Source organism: Ictidomys tridecemlineatus, chromosome 11 (assembly GCF_052094955.1).
Source record: "Ictidomys tridecemlineatus isolate mIctTri1 chromosome 11, mIctTri1.hap1, whole genome shotgun sequence".
Taxonomy (NCBI): domain Eukaryota; kingdom Metazoa; phylum Chordata; class Mammalia; order Rodentia; family Sciuridae; genus Ictidomys; species Ictidomys tridecemlineatus.
Window position 1 is genome coordinate 126922838 of NC_135487.1, and position 16863 is coordinate 126939700.

Here is a 16863-nt window from a genome sequence, read left to right on the forward strand (position 1 = left end):
GGTTGAGGGAAAGGGTAGAATTTCACTCATTATGTTTGAGCTAAACTCATTAAAACATTAAATTGAATTACTTGAGCACACTTAAATCCCTAGCATTTAAAGCCCTGGGTTTGACCTCCAACAATACAGAAGAGAAGGGAGAAAAAAAATTAAAAACAAGTGTGGATGGTGGCAAAGGAAAACTTATCTTAAGGGAATAGAGAACCCTTTCAAAAGGCACATTCTTCTTCTCTCCTCTTCTCTCAGGCCCATTTCCTAACCCAGGGAGTAGTGGGCCCATTGATTAACCTCAGACTCTCCTGAGACAGCTCAATGCTTCAGCATTTGGGAGCTACCAGGAGCCCTTATAAACACTCTTTTGGTGGATGGCAGGAAACAATGGAGAAGCTGACTTGGCTGGCATCTGAAAGGCGCATGAGTCAGGAGGGTGAGTCTGAGGAAGAGAACTCCCAGGAGGAGAACTCTGAGCAGGAAGAAGAGGAGGAAGAAGAAGCTGAAGGAATGGAAAATCTACAGAAAGAGGATGAGATGACCGATGAAGCAGTTGGAGATGCTGCTGAGAAGCCCCCTTCCACCTTGGCCTCCCCACAGACTGCTCCAGAAGTGGAGACCAGCAGAACCCCACCAGGTGAGAGTGGCAGGCCTGTGCCTAGAGTCAGGTCTCACTGGGCCTCATTGTGAGGGTGTGCAGAGTGGGTTGCTTACAAATCAGCTGGATGATTCTAGAGGAAATCTTCTGAATCTTTCCTGTAGCCTCCCTTCCCCCAAACAGATGTTTAATGTGGTACCTTTGCAGAAAAGAGATGATTAGAAAATTTTGATTCTCATCAGCCGCAGGATTTGTAATAGTTTGTTCAAAGTTTTCAAACTGTTTCTTCCCTTGTTTATCATGGATGAGGCAAAGAGCTGTGTTTCCTCATCAAGTCTCTTGGGAGCCCAGCATAAAGTCACACTTACTTTTATACTTCCTTTCTCAAGATGTGGCTTGCCAGGTGTGGTGGCACATAATTGTAATCCCAGCTGCTGAGGAGACTGAGGCAGGGGGATCAAAGCTTGAGGACATCCTGGGCAACTTAATGAGATCCCATCTCAAAATAAAATGGTCTGGAATATAGCTCAGTGGTAGAGCACCCTTCATTCCCCACTACCACAAAAGCAAAAAACCAAACATATAAAAAAAAAAATACCTTGAAACTCCTCACCTTATTGTCCTAGTTAACCCACTTCTGCTGGAGCCTCTGCATGGAGCCGACTTGATAGAGGCCAATTTGCCTCTCCTACCACTTCCCCGCCACTCTTTTCCCAAGTTGCTCTGTGACATTGACTAGGATTGGAGAGGGGGCACATGTGGTAGATGGGAGGAGTAGAGATTGCAGGGACCAAGAAACAATCCTTTTCATATGTACTCCAAGGAGAAAGCATCAAAGCTGCTGGAAAGGCCCGGAGCAATCATCGATCTCGCAACAAGCGAGGAAGTCGGGCTCGGGCCAGCAAGGACACCTCCAAGCTGCTGTTGCTCTACGATGAGGACATTCTTGAGCGGGATCCACTGAGGGAGCAGAAGGACTTGGCCTTTGCCCAGGCTTATCTGACTAGGGTAGGCAAATGCTGCTTCTGTTATTGTTAGTCCCTATGAATGTGGTTGCTTCTCCTTTAAGGGAGATGCTTTATTTATTTATTTTGTTTGTTTGTTTTTGGTACTGGGGATTTTACCTGGGGTGCTTAACCACTAAGCCACATTCCACCTCTTCTTGTTTTTATTTTTAAATTTAGAGACAGTCTTATAAGTTGCTTAGGTCTTCTCTAAGTTACTGAGGCTGCTTTAAACTTGTGATCTTCCTCCCTCAGCTGCCTGAGCTGCTGGGATTACAGGTGTGTGTCACCTTGCCTGGCAAGGGAGATGTTTTAAAAATGAAGTTTGAGGGGCTGGGGTTGTGGCTCAGTGGAAGAGTACTGGCCTAGCATGTGTGAGGCACTGGGTTTGATCCCTGGCACCACATAAAAAATAATAATAATAAAATCAGGTTATTGTATCTATTTACAACTAAAAAAAAAAAAAACATTAAAAAAAATGAAAAATGAAGTCTGGGGTTGAGGGTATAACTCAGTGGTAGAGCACTCACCTAACACACAAAGCCCTGGGTATTGCAAAGAAGAAAAAAGGTGTTTTTTTGTTTTTGTTTTTTTTTAAAAGACTGTACAGCTGGCATTGTCTGTCTTTTCCTTAGCTTTCGTGGAACTACCAAAAGAGCTCTTGTGAGAGAGCCAAAGGCACAGAGCTTAGTGTGAGTTGATGATTAACACCAAAAATAATCCCCTTTTGCGCAGATTTTGAGAGGGGGGGTGATACCTTATCATCAGTAGAACATTGTGTCTTTACTAGCTATGGAGTAATAAAAACCTTCACTGAGCCCTTTGGCCTGAGAAAACAGACAGCTGGTACACTGGCCAGAGAGCAGATTTCAGGGAAGTACCTTGGTCTTCAGATGGGAGCCCACCTGTGTTTAATTGTGCCTTAGTAGCTGTCTTCTCTTTCAGTAACTAGCTGGTTCCTTTATCCTCCCAGCAAAGGAAGGTAGTAGCAGCATAGTTGAGGCTTTTTCTTATCTCCCAGTGTTCAACTAACATTTCAAATGTATGTATTATGTGCCCTCAGATGACACTATGCTGAAATACGAAACACTCCTTTTCTATATCATTATGGGACCGAAATCAGGAAGGAGAACTTAGAGCCTAGAGAAAAGCATTATCGGTTTTGAAGTCAGGGTTCTGGCCTTTGGAAATGAAGGTTTTCCTGTTGCCCACTATCAGAAAAAGAACTCTACCCTGCTCATTTCTCTGTGTCTTCTATTAACCATCAGATCTGAAAACGTGCTCAGGGCCTTGCTTCTGAAGGATACTTCTTGGAGCTCTTTTATTATGACCTCTCTTTCTCCCTTGTATCCTTACTTCTTGGGTCCCAAGGAAAGGGTGCTCATGATTGGAAGTCTCCCTGTGTAGGTACGAGAAGCCCTACAGCATATCCCTGGCAAGTACGAAGACTTTCTTCAAGTCATCTATGAATTTGAGTCGAGCACCCAGAGGCAGACTGCTGTGGATCTCTACAAAAGCTTGCAAATTCTGCTCCAAGACTGGCCTCAACTGTTGAAGGACTTTGCTGCTTTCCTGTTACCTGAGCAAGCTTTGGCCTGTGGATTAGTAAGTTGATGGGCAGAAACAATACACAGGACTCCAAAGTCAGAGTGACTGGGGTCGGATGAAGTCAAGTAAGACTGTCCCAGTCTCTTGACTGCTTCCAGACAGGCCTATCCCTTGCTCCTTGCCCCTTGCCCCTTTCCCCTTTCTTCGGGAGATGCTCTCTCCAACCCCATTCTTCCATTTTCTTTACTTGGGAAATGAGAGCATTTTACTTTGAGTTGCCAGTGGAGACCTTAGGTAAATCATGTGCTCTCTGCTCCTCACAGTTGTATAACAGGCATTCTTTTAATAAATGTTTATGGAATGTCAGGCAAAGTTTCAGGTGCTATGAATATAGAGTTTTTAAAAAAAAAATCCCTACCCTCATGGAACTTACATTTTCATGGGGAAACTCAGGTGATAATATGTACAATATATAAATTTTGCTACATCTATGTTATGAAAATAAAATGAATATAGACGGGCGCCGTGGCACATGCCTATAATCCCAGTGGCTCCAGAGGCTGAAGCAGGAGGATCACGAGTTCAAAGCCAGCCTCAGCAAAAGCGAGTCTCTAAGCAACTTAGAGAGACCCTGACTCTGAATAAAATACAAAATGGTGCTGAGGGTGTGGCTCAGTGGTTGAATACCCCTGAGTTCAATCCCCGGTACCAAAAAAAAAAAGAAAGAAAGAAAAAAAGCAGTGAATAGAATTTAGAATAAAATGGTTTATAGAAAACTAAAGAAAAGGGGACAAGTGAGTTGTAAGTAAAGGGAATGGGCTATGTTGGTAAGGCCCCTGCAGTAAGATGATATTTGCAATGTTGACAAATAAGCATGAGGGATATTCTCGTAGCCCTGGGCTTTTTTTTCTTAAGGGTGACAATACGAATAAAGGGAATATGAGGGCATTCTGATAGTCTTATGGCAGCTAAATGACATTGGAGTGATCATATAATGTTCATCTTGTCTTCTGGCATTATTGTGAGGATCAGATGAACATATATGCTAAAATTCTTTGTAAATTGTGAAGTACCATGTGAGAGTGTGTGTCTGATTTCACAACCCATAAAATAATAAACAACTTGAGACATGCACATCTCTTGAATCTTTCATTCACATCTTAGTTTTCTTAAGTTGGTAGATGCCAGGGGCCCAAGGTAGTTGGGTGTTAGAATTTATTAAATAGAGTCCTGTCATCCCCTAAGCCTGCAGGTCATTGCTCTTAGTTCTCATCCATGGGGCCCTCAAGTCCTGTTCTAGATGTGTGGGTGACTCCTCTCTTGCCCTCCTTCCACTTTGGTAGTTTGAGGAGCAGCAGGCTTTTGAGAAGAGTCGCAAGTTCCTTCGGCAGCTGGAGATTTGCTTTGCAGAGAACCCTTCCCATCACCAAAAGATCATCAAGGTCCTCCAGGGCTGTGCAGACTGTCTTCCTCAGGAGATCACTGAGGTATTCCTTCCTGTCCTGTTTCCTTACTATCGTCATTTGGACCTCAGGCCCTTCCCTTTTCTTTCTCCTTAACCTGTTCCATATCCTTTTGCCCCTGGAGTACCAGGGACTCCTGGAGGAGATGAAGAAGGTAGGGGTTTCTTAGGTTTACTTGAAGCATAAGGACAGAGAGGCTGGCCACTCAAATCCAGAGCCTGACTGACCCTCAGGGGTTCAGGCATGCTTTCAGTGCCCTGGAAGGGATGTTCCAGGAAGGAATGTTCCAGGAAGGAGGTGATGAGACCTGGAAGGGATTCAGCCTCCTTCCTCCACGTGAGCTCTACCCTAGCTGGGGACCAGTCAGGCAGCAGTAAAGAGTGCTATCATTGGGAATCACATCTGTGACTAAAACTCCTCTCCTGTGGGTGAGCAAGCAGAAGTTTGACAATTCTTACTTATCAAAGAGAGGCCTCCATGTGTCTAGGAAAGCAGAATGTAGGAGTGAAGAGAGTGGTTTGAAGGGTGGTCTGGGGAGGCTCTGGAGACCCATCTTTGCCTCTACAATTTTACTCAGCTCAAGACACAGATGTGGCAGCTCCTCAAGGGCCACGACCACTTACAGGATGAGTTCTCTGTCTTCTTTGACCATCTGCGCCCAGCAGCTAGCCGGATGGGTGACTTTGAAGAGATCAACTGGACTGAGGAGAAAGAGTATGAGGTACAGGCCCTGAGGCTGCCCTAGGGGTGTGAAGGGGAATGAGGGGGTTACTTGGCGCCACCTTCAGGAGGGAAATCAGCCTAGAGTCTGCACTCAGTGGCGCCAAATTCTCCTTAGTTTGATGGCTTTGAAGAGGTGGCATTGCCTGACGTGGAAGAGGAAGAAGAACCTCCCAAGATACCCTCAGCCTCCAAGAACAAGAGAAGAAAAGAGGTTGGGGTTCAAAATCATGATAAGGTACACCAGGCTCTAAGAAATAGTTTTTTAAATCCATGATTTTTTTGTTTTGTTTTTTTTTTTTTTTTTTTTTTTTTTTTTTTTTTTTTTTTTAAAGAGAGAGTGAGAGAGGAGAGAGAGAGAGAGAGAGAGAGAGAGGAAGAATTTTTTTAATATTTATTTTTTAGTTCTCGGCGGACACAACATCTTTGTTGGTATGTGGTGCTGAGGATCGAACCCGGGCCGCAAGCATGCCAGGCGAGCGCGCTACCGCTTGAGCCACATCCCCAGCCCCTTGTTTTGTTTTAATTATTGTATGTCTTTACTTTTTCTTGGGGAGAAACTGATTCTTAGTAGCTGAGTGATGTTGGACGACTTATTTAACCTGTATTTCAGTTTCTTCATCATGAATTGGGATAATAATGATAATTATGTCTTGGAATTATTAAGTAGAGAGTATATAGTTCAGGGAGCCTTCAGTATGTACAAAGCGCTCTCTCAAGGGACTTGGAAGGGGCAGGGAACTCAAGGCACAGGGAGTCAGAAACAAAGATGAGATCATATCTCACAGTGGAGCTCTCCAGGGACTGCCTCAAAATCTGTTTGACTTATATGTGTCTTGAAACATCTGGACAATTGGGATATGTGTCTTTGGGTCACTTAGAGGTTGTTTCAGGGATTCATAATAGGCTTCAATCCAGGTTGGGCATTGATTTTCCCAGGAAATGTAATGAGATGGTGTATTATGAAAGAGAAAGGGGAGGAGGTAGCGGGAAAGGACCTCTTCAGATGACTCACAGCCCAGCTTCCTCTTATAGTACTGAAAATACATGATTGCTAATCAAGCCCAGTTATCTCCTAGGAGACTGAGTGGACAGATGGGGCCAAGGACTGTTCCTGTTCCTGCCATGAAGGAGGCCCTGATTCCAAGCTTAAGAAGAGCAAGAGGAGAAATTGTAGCCACTGTAGCACCAAGGTGAGGAAGGTACCAGGGTGTTAGGACTCAGGGTATGGAGAGACATCAGGGCAACTCTAGGACATGCTTTCTGAGGTATTGCTTGCTACCACAGACTTGAACCTTCTTGAATTCTTAAAACAATAACATCTACAAATAACAAGCAGTATACACATAAGTGTACACACGTAAAATAAATAGAATCTTTTAGAAATACATGATGGATCTTGCTTTTTTTGTTGTTTTTTTTTTTTTTTTGTAGAGGGACACACAATGTCTTTGTTTATTACTTTATTTTTTTATGTGATGCTAAGGATTGAACCAGTGCCTCACACAAGTACTCTACCGCTGAGCTAGAGCCCCAGCTCCTGGATTTTGCATTCTAAAGAGAATTCTGTAAGGCTCGCTTTTGGAATTGGAAAAGAAAAAAGTCACAGTTCGAATATTTCCTTCTTATTTTTTAATGAAATGTAGATTCTTAAGGTCATTCTGGTTCTTTAGAGTTGGTTGGCAGCAAAAAGGCAACCCAAGAGAGGGAGTGACAGGTGGAACCCCACACTATACTCCGAGCCATTTAAATGTCCCTGGAGCCTGTACATATTTGTTGACTTGCTAAGCAGCATGACAGGGTTTCTTTTTGGTGGGTCCTCGAGACATAGGAGGTTTGGATACGCTTGACCAGAGAGCCATCCCTGCAGGTCTGTGACAGCAAATCCTACAAGAGCAAGGAGCTCCACGAGTTGGTGGGCAGCAGCCCCCACCGAGAGGCCAGTCCTATGCCTGGTGCTAAGGAAGCAGGGCAGGGCACGGATGTGGTGGAAGAGGAAGCCCCCGAGGAGCAGGAGAGCACTGAAGTAACCCAGAGCAGGACTAGTAGGACCACCAGGAAGGGAGAGGCGTCCATTCCAGGTGAGTGATCTCACTGCTGGCCCTTCTCCCCTTAGTTCTGTTTCATTCTCATAATTCAAGCAGGAACCTCTGAGCCTGGATGAGGAGCAGAATTTCCAGAAGTGGACATAGCCTCTCTCTCCCTGGTATACCGACGGAACTCTACTCCTACTCTGCCTGCATTTTCTCTTCTAAGGCTTTATTTCTCTTTGAGAATCAAGAGTGCTGTTGAGTCCACATGCTACAGCATTCTCTTTCTGTGTTTAATTCTGAAGCCCTTCCCCTTATATACAAATCCTTTCTACTTACATTCTAATGGCTGGATCCTTATCAGCTTGGTGTCCTTGTGTCAGTGACTTTACCCCTCACCTGCAACCCATTCTTTACAGTGGAAACTTTATCATAGTAGCTCACCACAATGTCTCTCTGGTAGTTTTCAGGCCCTGGGTGCATCCTGATCCTGCCCATAGCCTCAGATATTTTTAATTTTCCTCCAAAGCAGGATTATTAGTGGGAAGCAGTTTTTCATCCCCTCAAGAAGAAGTGACCCTTACACAACAGCTTCTGGACAGCCCACCACCTTGCTCACCAGAGACTCCTCAGCTTCCCCCACAAACTGGAGCTGTACTGCACCCTGGGAGGAAGAACCAGGCTGGGCCTGAGATTCTTTCCTGCCCCAGTGCACATTCTGGACTTCAGAATGAAGGGGAAGGCCAAAAGGTGGTAGGTGACTCAGAGGATTCCATGCTGGTTTGGGATACACCAGAAACTGAAAAATTACCTACTGCTGCTGAGACCCCTGCTTCCTTCCTGAGTCCTGTTTCCTCAAGGACCAGAGATGTAGGGAGAAGACATGTGTCTGGGAAACCAGATACTCAAGAGAGCTGGAAGCCCTCAGGTAGAGCTGAGGTGAAGACAGTAAACCGGATGTCTCCCGTCCCTGAATCTTCATCAGGAATTGACACCTCAAAGGCTTCTCCTGAAGCCCCAGGAGGGGTTTTGGCTAAAGACAGTAGAATACAGGGTAGGGGTCCAGAGTGGGAGCAGCAGCCAAAAGCCACAGAAGCTACAGTTTGTGCCAACAACAGCAAGGTCAGCTCCACTGGGGAGAAGGTTGTCCTATGGACAAGGTAGGTGAGGATACGGGAAGTATTTGAGAAGAGTGTAGAACACATCCATGAGGCTCTACAGGATTAATCCTGTTTGTGTGGGTTACAGGGAAGCTGATCGTGTGATTCTCACCATGTGCCAGGAGCAAGGAGCACAGCCACAGACCTTTAGCATCATCTCTCAGCAGCTGGGAAATAAGACCCCTGCTGAGGTAAGTGTGTGAGAGTGTGTGTGTGTGTGTGAAGGTGGGGATGTCCTGTTTGAGCCTCAAGCCCAGAGGAACCAAGAAGGTATGGCAAGGAGGGGAAGGGGTACCAACTGGAGAGAGAAGGGCTTTGTTAAGGGTGACCTCAGGGCCTGACTTCTTAGGTGGTGGTGGTTCTAGAAAAGAAAGGGCATTGGATTCAGAGGTAGAATCTGGTTTCCATTACTAGTTGTTTTGGGGAAATATTTAGTCCCTGGAGTTTCCTTATGTAGAAGGAGGACATAGTTCTCACAACCTTACTGTGTAAACAAACACAAAAGTTTTAAAAATTGGTACCTGGAGCTTGATAATATCACAGTGTTACCAACTGGGAACAGTGAACGCAGCCCTTCTCCTGTGCCAGGTTGCCCACCGTTTCCGAGAACTCATGCAGCTCTTCCACACAGCCTGTGAGGCCAGCTCTGAGGATGAGGACGATGCGACCAGCACCAGCAACACGGACCAACTATCTGATCATGGGGACTTGTTCTCTGAGGAGGATGCAGATGAGTGAGACTCTGGGGACACGTGGAGTTATCACATAGGACCAGCCCAGCAGGCCCCTGCACTCCAGGAGAGGCTGCTTGTACTTTGCTTGTGCTGTCCTTGAGCTCTGCAGATGGAACTAGAGAGCAGAGCTGAGGACCCGGACACACCAAGGCTGGAGGTGGGCCTTGGAGCTCCACATCCTGGGCCTCATTCAGGATCTTTCATGAAGAACCTATAAATCCACTCTGTAAATAGCATCAAGGGACAGCAGGGCTTACTCGACAGTTTTCTTTTTCTGATGGTACATATTTATTGTTCTGTGATCTACTCACAGTGTTTCCAAGTGTAATAAATGCCTGTGTTGTGTTGCCAGTCCCAAGACACTAAGCTCCTCTGCCTGAGGACACTGGGCTCTTAAATTCAGCAGCTTTTATTGCCAACTAGCTCTGGCCCTCCCCCTGCCCTACTCTAGTCCGTGAGGCCGCTGCCATCCTGGTAGCACTGGGCCAGACTGTGGAGCTCCTGCAGCAACTCCTCCATCTCATCCTGTTCCACCCCAGCATCCAAGAAGCTGGCCCAGCGTCGCAGGTCCAGTTTGGTGAGCTCTGTGGCCAAGCCTCCCAGGGTCTGGTGCAAGGACGAAGAGGAGCACAGAGCCCCAAACACTGGGATGCTGTGCACTGCTGTGGAGGAAGAGAGGAGTGAGACCAAGTGGATCATATTCTTTCCTGGGACTCTCATGTCTATAGGGAAGTCTGGGCACTTGACAGACTTGACTGTAAAGCACACTCGGTGAATTTTGTTTGCTGTCCCCTTAGTATATCAGTACTCCCGAGGAAGAACACTTCTCAGGAGCTCTAGGGCAATAAAGAAATGTTTTAACTGTGAACATTTTAAGCACTCTTAATCCAGGAAGAGAGAGTAAAACTACTCCCACGCTTGATATCTTTAGGTTTCTTCACCTCCTACGTACCTGTGCCCCTGGGGGGACCATCCAGAACCATACCCTGCTGGCCGAGGCTTGAGAAGAGGTAGGGGTAAGGAGGAGCCACCCTGCAGGGAGTCAGCAGCAGATGGGAAGAACTAGGGACAGAGAATGGCAGTTCGGTGAGCAAGAAGTCAGGGGAGGGTGGAGGTCCTTGAGGAGGGCAGAGGAAGCATCACACTGACCTTGTGACTCTAGGCTGCTGCTGATGTAAATATTGAGCCAAGACTTCTTCTCCAGTGGTACACGCATGGAGAGGAGAAGGCAGAGGTGTCCCTGGGGTGAGCTGACTATCAGAACAAAGCCAAAACCACCTTTAGTCTGTGGCTGCTTAATAAGAACTAAGAATTCTTGGATAGAATCAGCTGGATCAAGTTGTTCATTCTTTTTTTTTTTTTTTAAAGTAAGGGGGTGGTGGTGGTGGTGGTGGTGGTGGTGGTGGGAGGAAGCAATGTCATTAGAATGCCCGGATATTAGGGAGAAGAGGACATAAACAAAAACCTGCTGAGGGCTCCTAAGGACCAACAGTGCTCACCTGGTATGGCACGCTCTGTCTATACCTCTCAGCACCACTGACTGAGCAAAGCAGCGTGTTCCCAAGGGGTTCCCACATGCAGACAGTGGGGTCCATGAGGTGGCTCCTCCGAGCTGCACCAAGGCATCAGGGAGGGACTGGCCTGGAACCAAGGGGAAGGGGATGACTGCTCCTGCTGTCACCACCTAAAGAGCAGGAGGAGATAAGATTACAGATCTTTTTCTCAGTGCTGACCCAAGCCCCACACAGAGCTTCATACCTTTTTCCCAGAGAAGGTCAGCATATTAGCCAGGTGGACCATGGAAACTGGAGATGAACGGAGTCGATAAGGAACAGTGACGGTGTCCAGTGCTGTGGCCAGGATGGCACTACAGTGGAAGGGCAGAGTGGCCTACAAAGAGGATACAAGAGGAGCACTTAAGCCTTTGGGGCCTGGAAAAGGATGTGTGGAGGTAGGGCATTAATGACAGAGAGGTCCAGAGAGTGAAGCAAGGGTGTGCTTGGCCCAAGAGTGGACAAGCACAAGACAGAGGCCACATCACAGCTGATTTCAAGCTAAGTTTAAGAAGAGACCTACTAACAGAAGCTTCTTTGGGGAACATGAGGGTCAACTGTAGTCAGAACAAGCATTGAGCCTTACATCGTAATGCAGGTGAGGGAAGTTGACAGGTGGCTGGGGTCGCAGGCCCAGGCTCCCACCCAAGGATAAGGGGCAGACGAAAGAGCTGTAAGCAGTCAGGCGCACCAGTCCGAATGCTGTGTTCAACAGGCGATAGATGTTTTTCTGAGGCTCCTGGTGAAACGAGGGGTGTGCATCAGGCAACTTTCTCAATGGCGACTTTTCTCTTGTTGCTCCTCCCCACTGTGACTTCTTTTTCTCCCATGTTCTACTCACCCCAAGACTGTAGGAACCAGGGATCAGGCCCCAGGTTATTATTCCCCGCCCTGAATACTCGTCTTGTAGCAACTCTGCAGCCTTGGCACCTACCCCAGAGAAACCATCATGCAGGTCACACAGGATCTGGAAGCCCTGGAGAGAAGCAAAGGATCAAAGGCAGTAGAGAACAGGATGAGAAGAATTTATCCTTGCTGTGCACCTTGCCCACAGCTACCTGCAAGTAGTCACATTCCTCTACGTAGAAGTGCAGTCTGTCCTCCAGCTCTTCCAGATACCTGGGTTCCTTCAGGACACTCTCCCCTTGGCCAAAAGCCTCCAGCCGACCTGTTTCCCTGCCACAAACGAATAGGAGGCAAGACTTCCAATCCTCTCCCCACTCCAACTCCCAGATCTCTTGTTTTGGGGAAAGATGGCCTCAAAGAATCTTATCCCCAGCATTGGTGGCGGGTAAGCCTCTTGCCTCACAGCCTCTGAGGTCCCCGTACCCATCATGGTTGTACTTCTGAATCATACAGATGCTCCGGGGATGGAGATGGACTCTGAGGAAGTCTGACCAGACTCTGACACTGCTCTCCAGTGGTTTTGGAATTGCAGCAGTGGTGACTGGTGGGGGACCTGAAGAAAAAGCCGGAGAGATGTACCTTTGCCATGTTCCTTCTCTGCTTAGGTCCCCATCTGTACTGCCAAAATTTAATATCTGCAGAATTCTCACCTTTGCCATTAGGGATGGATTTGACCCTCCAGAAACCATCACTACTCCGCACTCCCTGGCACAGGTGAGAAAAATCTATATTTAGTTCCAGATAGTTTAGAAGCAAAGGCTGAAAATTTATATTCCCTGAGCATGTTGGCCATCCCTGCAGCCTCCTTCTGTTTAGGTTGAAACAATCCTTAGGAAAAGATGTGCTTTTTCTCAAAATGCCATTCTAAAGCATTTAAGGTGATTAAAATCCTCTTTTCTCTACCCCAGTGGAGGCACTCTGTTTGTAGCATGGGGTGAAAAGGTTCAGGATAGAGGCCCTCACCTCCGCACTCAGAAGGTCCTGGAGATGAGGGTTTTGGGGATACACTTCCTCTTTGTGTGTGGTAAGCTTCCCATGCCTTGAAAAGATTTCAAAATTAATCAAAGAAACTCATTGTGATGAGAGCTCTAGCTTTCTGTGCACATGCCTGTTCCCACCCCTTTCCATACATTAGGTACATACCAAGCTACTGCTGCGTCTAGCTGTTTGTCCCAGTAGAGGCCACCTTCCTGTTTTAGGGAGTTCAGACTGCCTGTACAGAGAGAATAGGCAATGCTTGATCAAATCCTAGGGCATCCTCTCTCTTCCCAGGGAAGGGGTAATCTTGATCTCCTGACAACCTGCTATCAACATCCCTCCTGCACTGGCTTTCCAGGCTTTCTTAGATGCCCATTTGCGCGGGTGGGTGGGGAGCTGGTTTAGGAGAATTCATCTTTCTGATCCCAGCTTAATCAGTAGATGTGGTACTTGGAGCAAAAAAAAAAAAAAAAAATTCCAACAGTCATACAGGAGTGTGGCATTTCTTAACACCTGTCTCCAGGCAAGCAGTCTATTCTAGAGATGGCTCTTTGAGCAGAGTAAAGTTTTGCCTTCCTGCGTACCTCTGGTGTTAGAATACTCATTTCTAGTCCTTCAACCTACAATGGTTAGAGGTCATTTTGGGGTTGGGTTGGGGTGGGAGGTGGATCCTTGGGATTGAACCCAGAGGCGCTTTAACACTGAGCTACATCCCTAGTTCTTTTTTGACAGAGGGTCTCACTAAGTTGCTGAGGTGGGTCTCACACTTGCGATCCTCCTGCTTCAGCCTCTCTAGTAGATGGAATTACAGGCGTGAGCCACCACGCCTGACTATAGAGTTGTAATTTAAGAGAGTGGATGCTAGAGACTCCGGAAGCGAAATGGAAACACTTGAGCACTGGCCGACCCCTGACACCGTCTCACCCTTCAGATCCATGAGGATGAGTCGCGGCGTGTACGTTTCCTGGCCATGCAGCGTCTGGCCCGTCCGGTACAGGACGTCAGGGCACAGTTCTCCCAGGGACTCCTGGGCGCTGGTTGCTCGGCCCAGCGCAGCATCCTGGAGGAGGCACGGAGGGAGGACTGCACTTAGAGGAGGCGAGCGGCGCAGGCCGCACGTCAGGACTGTGGATCCCCAAGGATTTCGCCGGGACAGCCACTAGGAGACCTCACCTGCTGGTTCCACCAGTGCGCTCCCACGAAACCCGCAAAATGTCCCAACTGCAGCGTAAGCACCTCTCGGGCCCCGCCCGCCATGCCTCGCCACTCCACTCGGTCGCACCGCCCCTGCCAGTCCGCTCGCTGCTCCTAGCCGATTGGCTCCACAGACCTGTGGGCGTGGCCCCGCTCACCGCATCCTATTGGTCCACAAACACGTCCCTTGCCATTGGGCAAATGACTTGGAGACCCTGCCCATCATTCCCGCCCCTCTTCCTTGACGTGGCCCAGTCTCGCTTTCCCGTGGTTGCCCCGCGGCCCCGCGGCCGCAGGCTGGGCCGGAAGTCGTGCGCCGCGGCGCCACGCTGCGAACTTTTTTTTTTTTTGGTCTTGGGGATTGGACCCAGGATGTTCTACCATGAGCTACATCCCATCCCCGGACCTTTTTATTTTTAAATTTGAGACAGGGTCTCGCTAAACTGCTGAAGCTGGTCTCGAACTTCTGACGCTCTGCCTGAGTCGCCGTGATTACAGGCCTGCGCGTCATCGCACATTCTTCGACGGTTTTCTTTGCGCCTCATCTGGCGCCACCAATGACTAGGGTCACAAAGGTTCTCACCTCTTGTCCCATCACATTTATGCCAGCTAATAAATAACTCCACAGACAACACCAGCCCCTGTCAGAGCCGGCGCGTGGCGCACGCCTGTAATCGCAGCAGCTCGGGAGGCTGAGGCAGGAGGATCAGGAGTTCAAAGCCAGCCTCTGCAGCTTAGCGAGGCCCTACGCAACTCAGCGAGACCCTGTCTCCCTGCCTCTAAATTAAATCTCCAAATGAAATATTTTTAAAAGACTCAGTGGTTGGGTTGCCTCCCCCCCTCCCACGAAAACAAACTCGCGAACAAAACACCTTGCCAGAAAACAAGCTCCTTTAAATCCCCCCCCACACACACACTCCTTCCAAAGTCAGCCTTACTGGATTTTAACCCAGGGGAGTGGTCTAGCTAGGACATTAGGTAACAGAGTATATGTTCTTTCTGTCAATATCGTTTATGAAATTCATCCGTATTCCATCACGTATCTACTTCATTTTCACTGCTGCAGACTAGTCCGTTGCATGAATATATCACAAATGATTTTTTGTATTTATATACATCCCCAGCCCTTTTTATTTTGAGATAGGGACTTGCTAAATTGCTGAGGCTGGCTATGAACATGTGATCTTCCTGCCTCAGCCTCCAGAAATGCTGAAACTACAGGTGTTTGCAATGACGCCCTCTTTATTTTGAGACGGGATCTTCCCTAGGTTCTCCAGCTGGCCAATGAACTTTACCACTGAGCCACATCGCCAGCCCTTTTTTATATTTTATTTCAAGACAGGGTCTCAACGAGTTGCTCAGGGCCTTGCTAAATTTCTTAGGCTGACTTTGAACTTGTGATCCTTCTGCCTGATCTGTCCGCTGATGCCCTGCTTAAAAAGGTACCTTACATCCCTAAATCTACATAATTAGACTAAGAAAGCTTGGGGGAGGAGGATAATAAATATTAGGAGTGATGGGGGGGGCGGGAAGGACAGCTAAAAAATGGTAGATTTAAATTTTTAAATTGCATTTATCAAGTTAAGAATTTATTCAGGTGCTTATCATCAATGCATGTTAAAACCATCAGGTGATAATTTCTTGGGAAACAGGACAGTGAGAGAATATCAAAGTAACACTCCAGATTGTTTAGTTAACAATTGGGGAAGTGGTAAATTTTTGATGGAGAAACTTAATGGATATCATACTTAACCAAGTGATCATCTTATCATCACCAATAATGCAACAAACTAAAATGACGTGGTGTGGCAAGTACAACATATAACCCATGACTTATGCATACCCAAACCGTTCAACTTGTATCTAATCTGAGGGAAACAACTAGACTGTGGGACAGTTTATAATACAACACTAAAGAGTATTTTATCTAAATGTAATGTGAAATCCTTGATTGGTACCTGAACTGGAGAAAGTGAGTCGTGCATCAAGATGAGTTTCTTGGGTATGATGATATAGTCATGTAGAATAACCTACCCCCCCTTTTTGTGGTGCTAAGGATTGAACCCAGGGACTATTTGCATGCTAGGCAAGCACTCTACCAACTGAGCTATATCCCCAGCCTGAGAATACCCTTCTTAAGATGTATGTACTGATGTACTTGCGGGTTATCCTGTGTCTCCAATTTACTTCCAAATGGTGCAACAAAATAAATGTGTATAAAAATAACTCGAATGTTAACAACTGAATGTAGGTGAGGATTACATTGTCTTTATTATTTTTTTGAGTATTCCAACATTCCTGTAGGATTGAAACATTTCAAAATAAAAAAAAATTATTGCAGTACTGGGGTTTGAACACAGGGCTTTACACATGTGAGGCAAGTGCTCCTATTACTGAGCTACAGCCGCAGCAGTATTTGCACAAATATTTTCAAATCATCTTGTCAAGATCAGCAAAATAAAAAACTCCTAGTATTTGGGTCAGGCAGGATAGCATCGTATCTTCATAAATCAATTTGGGGTGAATCAATGCCTCTAATCCATATTCTGCTATTTATTGAGGTTTAATTTTTTAAAATTTCTTTAATTTTGAACGACCAACAATCAAAAATAAATAAATAAATAAATAAATAAATAAAAATAAAATTTCTTTAAACAAATTAAAAATTTTTTACTTAAAATTTTTTGTTTTCTGTACATCATATACCTCCCTGTTCCTACCTCCCTGCAACAGAGAACCATTAATCTACCTTCTGTCTTTACAGATTTTTTTTTCTCAACATGACACATAATCATACCGCATATGGCCTTTTGTTCCAGTATATATATTTTTTAATCTTTGTTTATTTTTATGTGGTGCTGGGGACCGAACCCAGGACCTCATGCATTCAAGGCAAGAGCTCCACCACAGCCCTCCAGCGTGTTTTTAAGGCTCTTAATTTTTTGGAAGCATTATTTTCCTTTTGCTTATGAATTCACAATTTC

The 16863-nt window shown here is 46.4% G+C and overlaps 2 protein-coding genes across 16 annotated transcripts in view; one reads left to right on the forward strand and one right to left on the reverse strand.

The window, feature by feature from the left end:
* Gon4l (gon-4 like) overlaps positions 1-10116 on the forward strand; it is a 76843-nt gene extending 66727 nt beyond the window's left edge. For 7 of the 10 annotated variants that reach the window (XM_013361164.4, XM_040287686.2, XM_040287685.2 and 4 more), the window contains 11 exons: positions 373-628; positions 1413-1597; positions 3001-3198; positions 4485-4628; positions 5182-5325; positions 5443-5562; positions 6404-6517; positions 7195-7405; positions 7884-8514; positions 8603-8705; positions 9103-10116. In XM_013361164.4, coding sequence (XP_013216618.3) covers positions 373-628; positions 1413-1597; positions 3001-3198; positions 4485-4628; positions 5182-5325; positions 5443-5562; positions 6404-6517; positions 7195-7405; positions 7884-8514; positions 8603-8705; positions 9103-9252 — 2256 coding nt within the window. In that variant the 3' untranslated portion in view covers positions 9253-10116. Of the gene's footprint in view, positions 1-372; positions 629-1412; positions 1598-2228; positions 2967-3000; positions 3199-4484; positions 4629-5181; positions 5326-5442; positions 5563-6403; positions 6518-7194; positions 7406-7883; positions 8515-8602; positions 8706-9102 lie in introns of those variants that run through there. The other 3 variants (XM_040287682.2, XM_013361165.4, XM_078027419.1) reach the window with 3 other exon arrangements.
* Msto1 (misato mitochondrial distribution and morphology regulator 1) lies at positions 9513-14013 on the reverse strand. 6 transcript variants are annotated; one of them, XM_021730534.3, is made up of 14 exons: positions 13859-14013; positions 13610-13745; positions 12851-12920; positions 12671-12746; positions 12358-12412; positions 12131-12260; positions 11860-11977; positions 11643-11777; positions 11388-11540; positions 11007-11138; positions 10748-10932; positions 10398-10502; positions 10234-10310; positions 9513-9907 (listed from the first exon to the last, which is right to left on the reverse strand). In XM_021730534.3, the coding sequence occupies exons 1-14, from the start codon at positions 13940-13942 to the stop codon at positions 9696-9698; spliced, it is 1668 nt and encodes a 555-aa protein (XP_021586209.2). In that variant the 5' UTR covers positions 13943-14013; the 3' UTR covers positions 9513-9695. The 6 variants fall into 6 exon arrangements, with proteins under 6 accessions (XP_021586209.2, XP_013216621.2, XP_005331419.2 ...); XM_013361167.4 differs by having other exon boundaries at positions 9513-9910; XM_005331362.5 differs by having other exon boundaries at positions 10201-10310.
* Positions 14014-16863: the final 2850 nt, after the last annotated feature.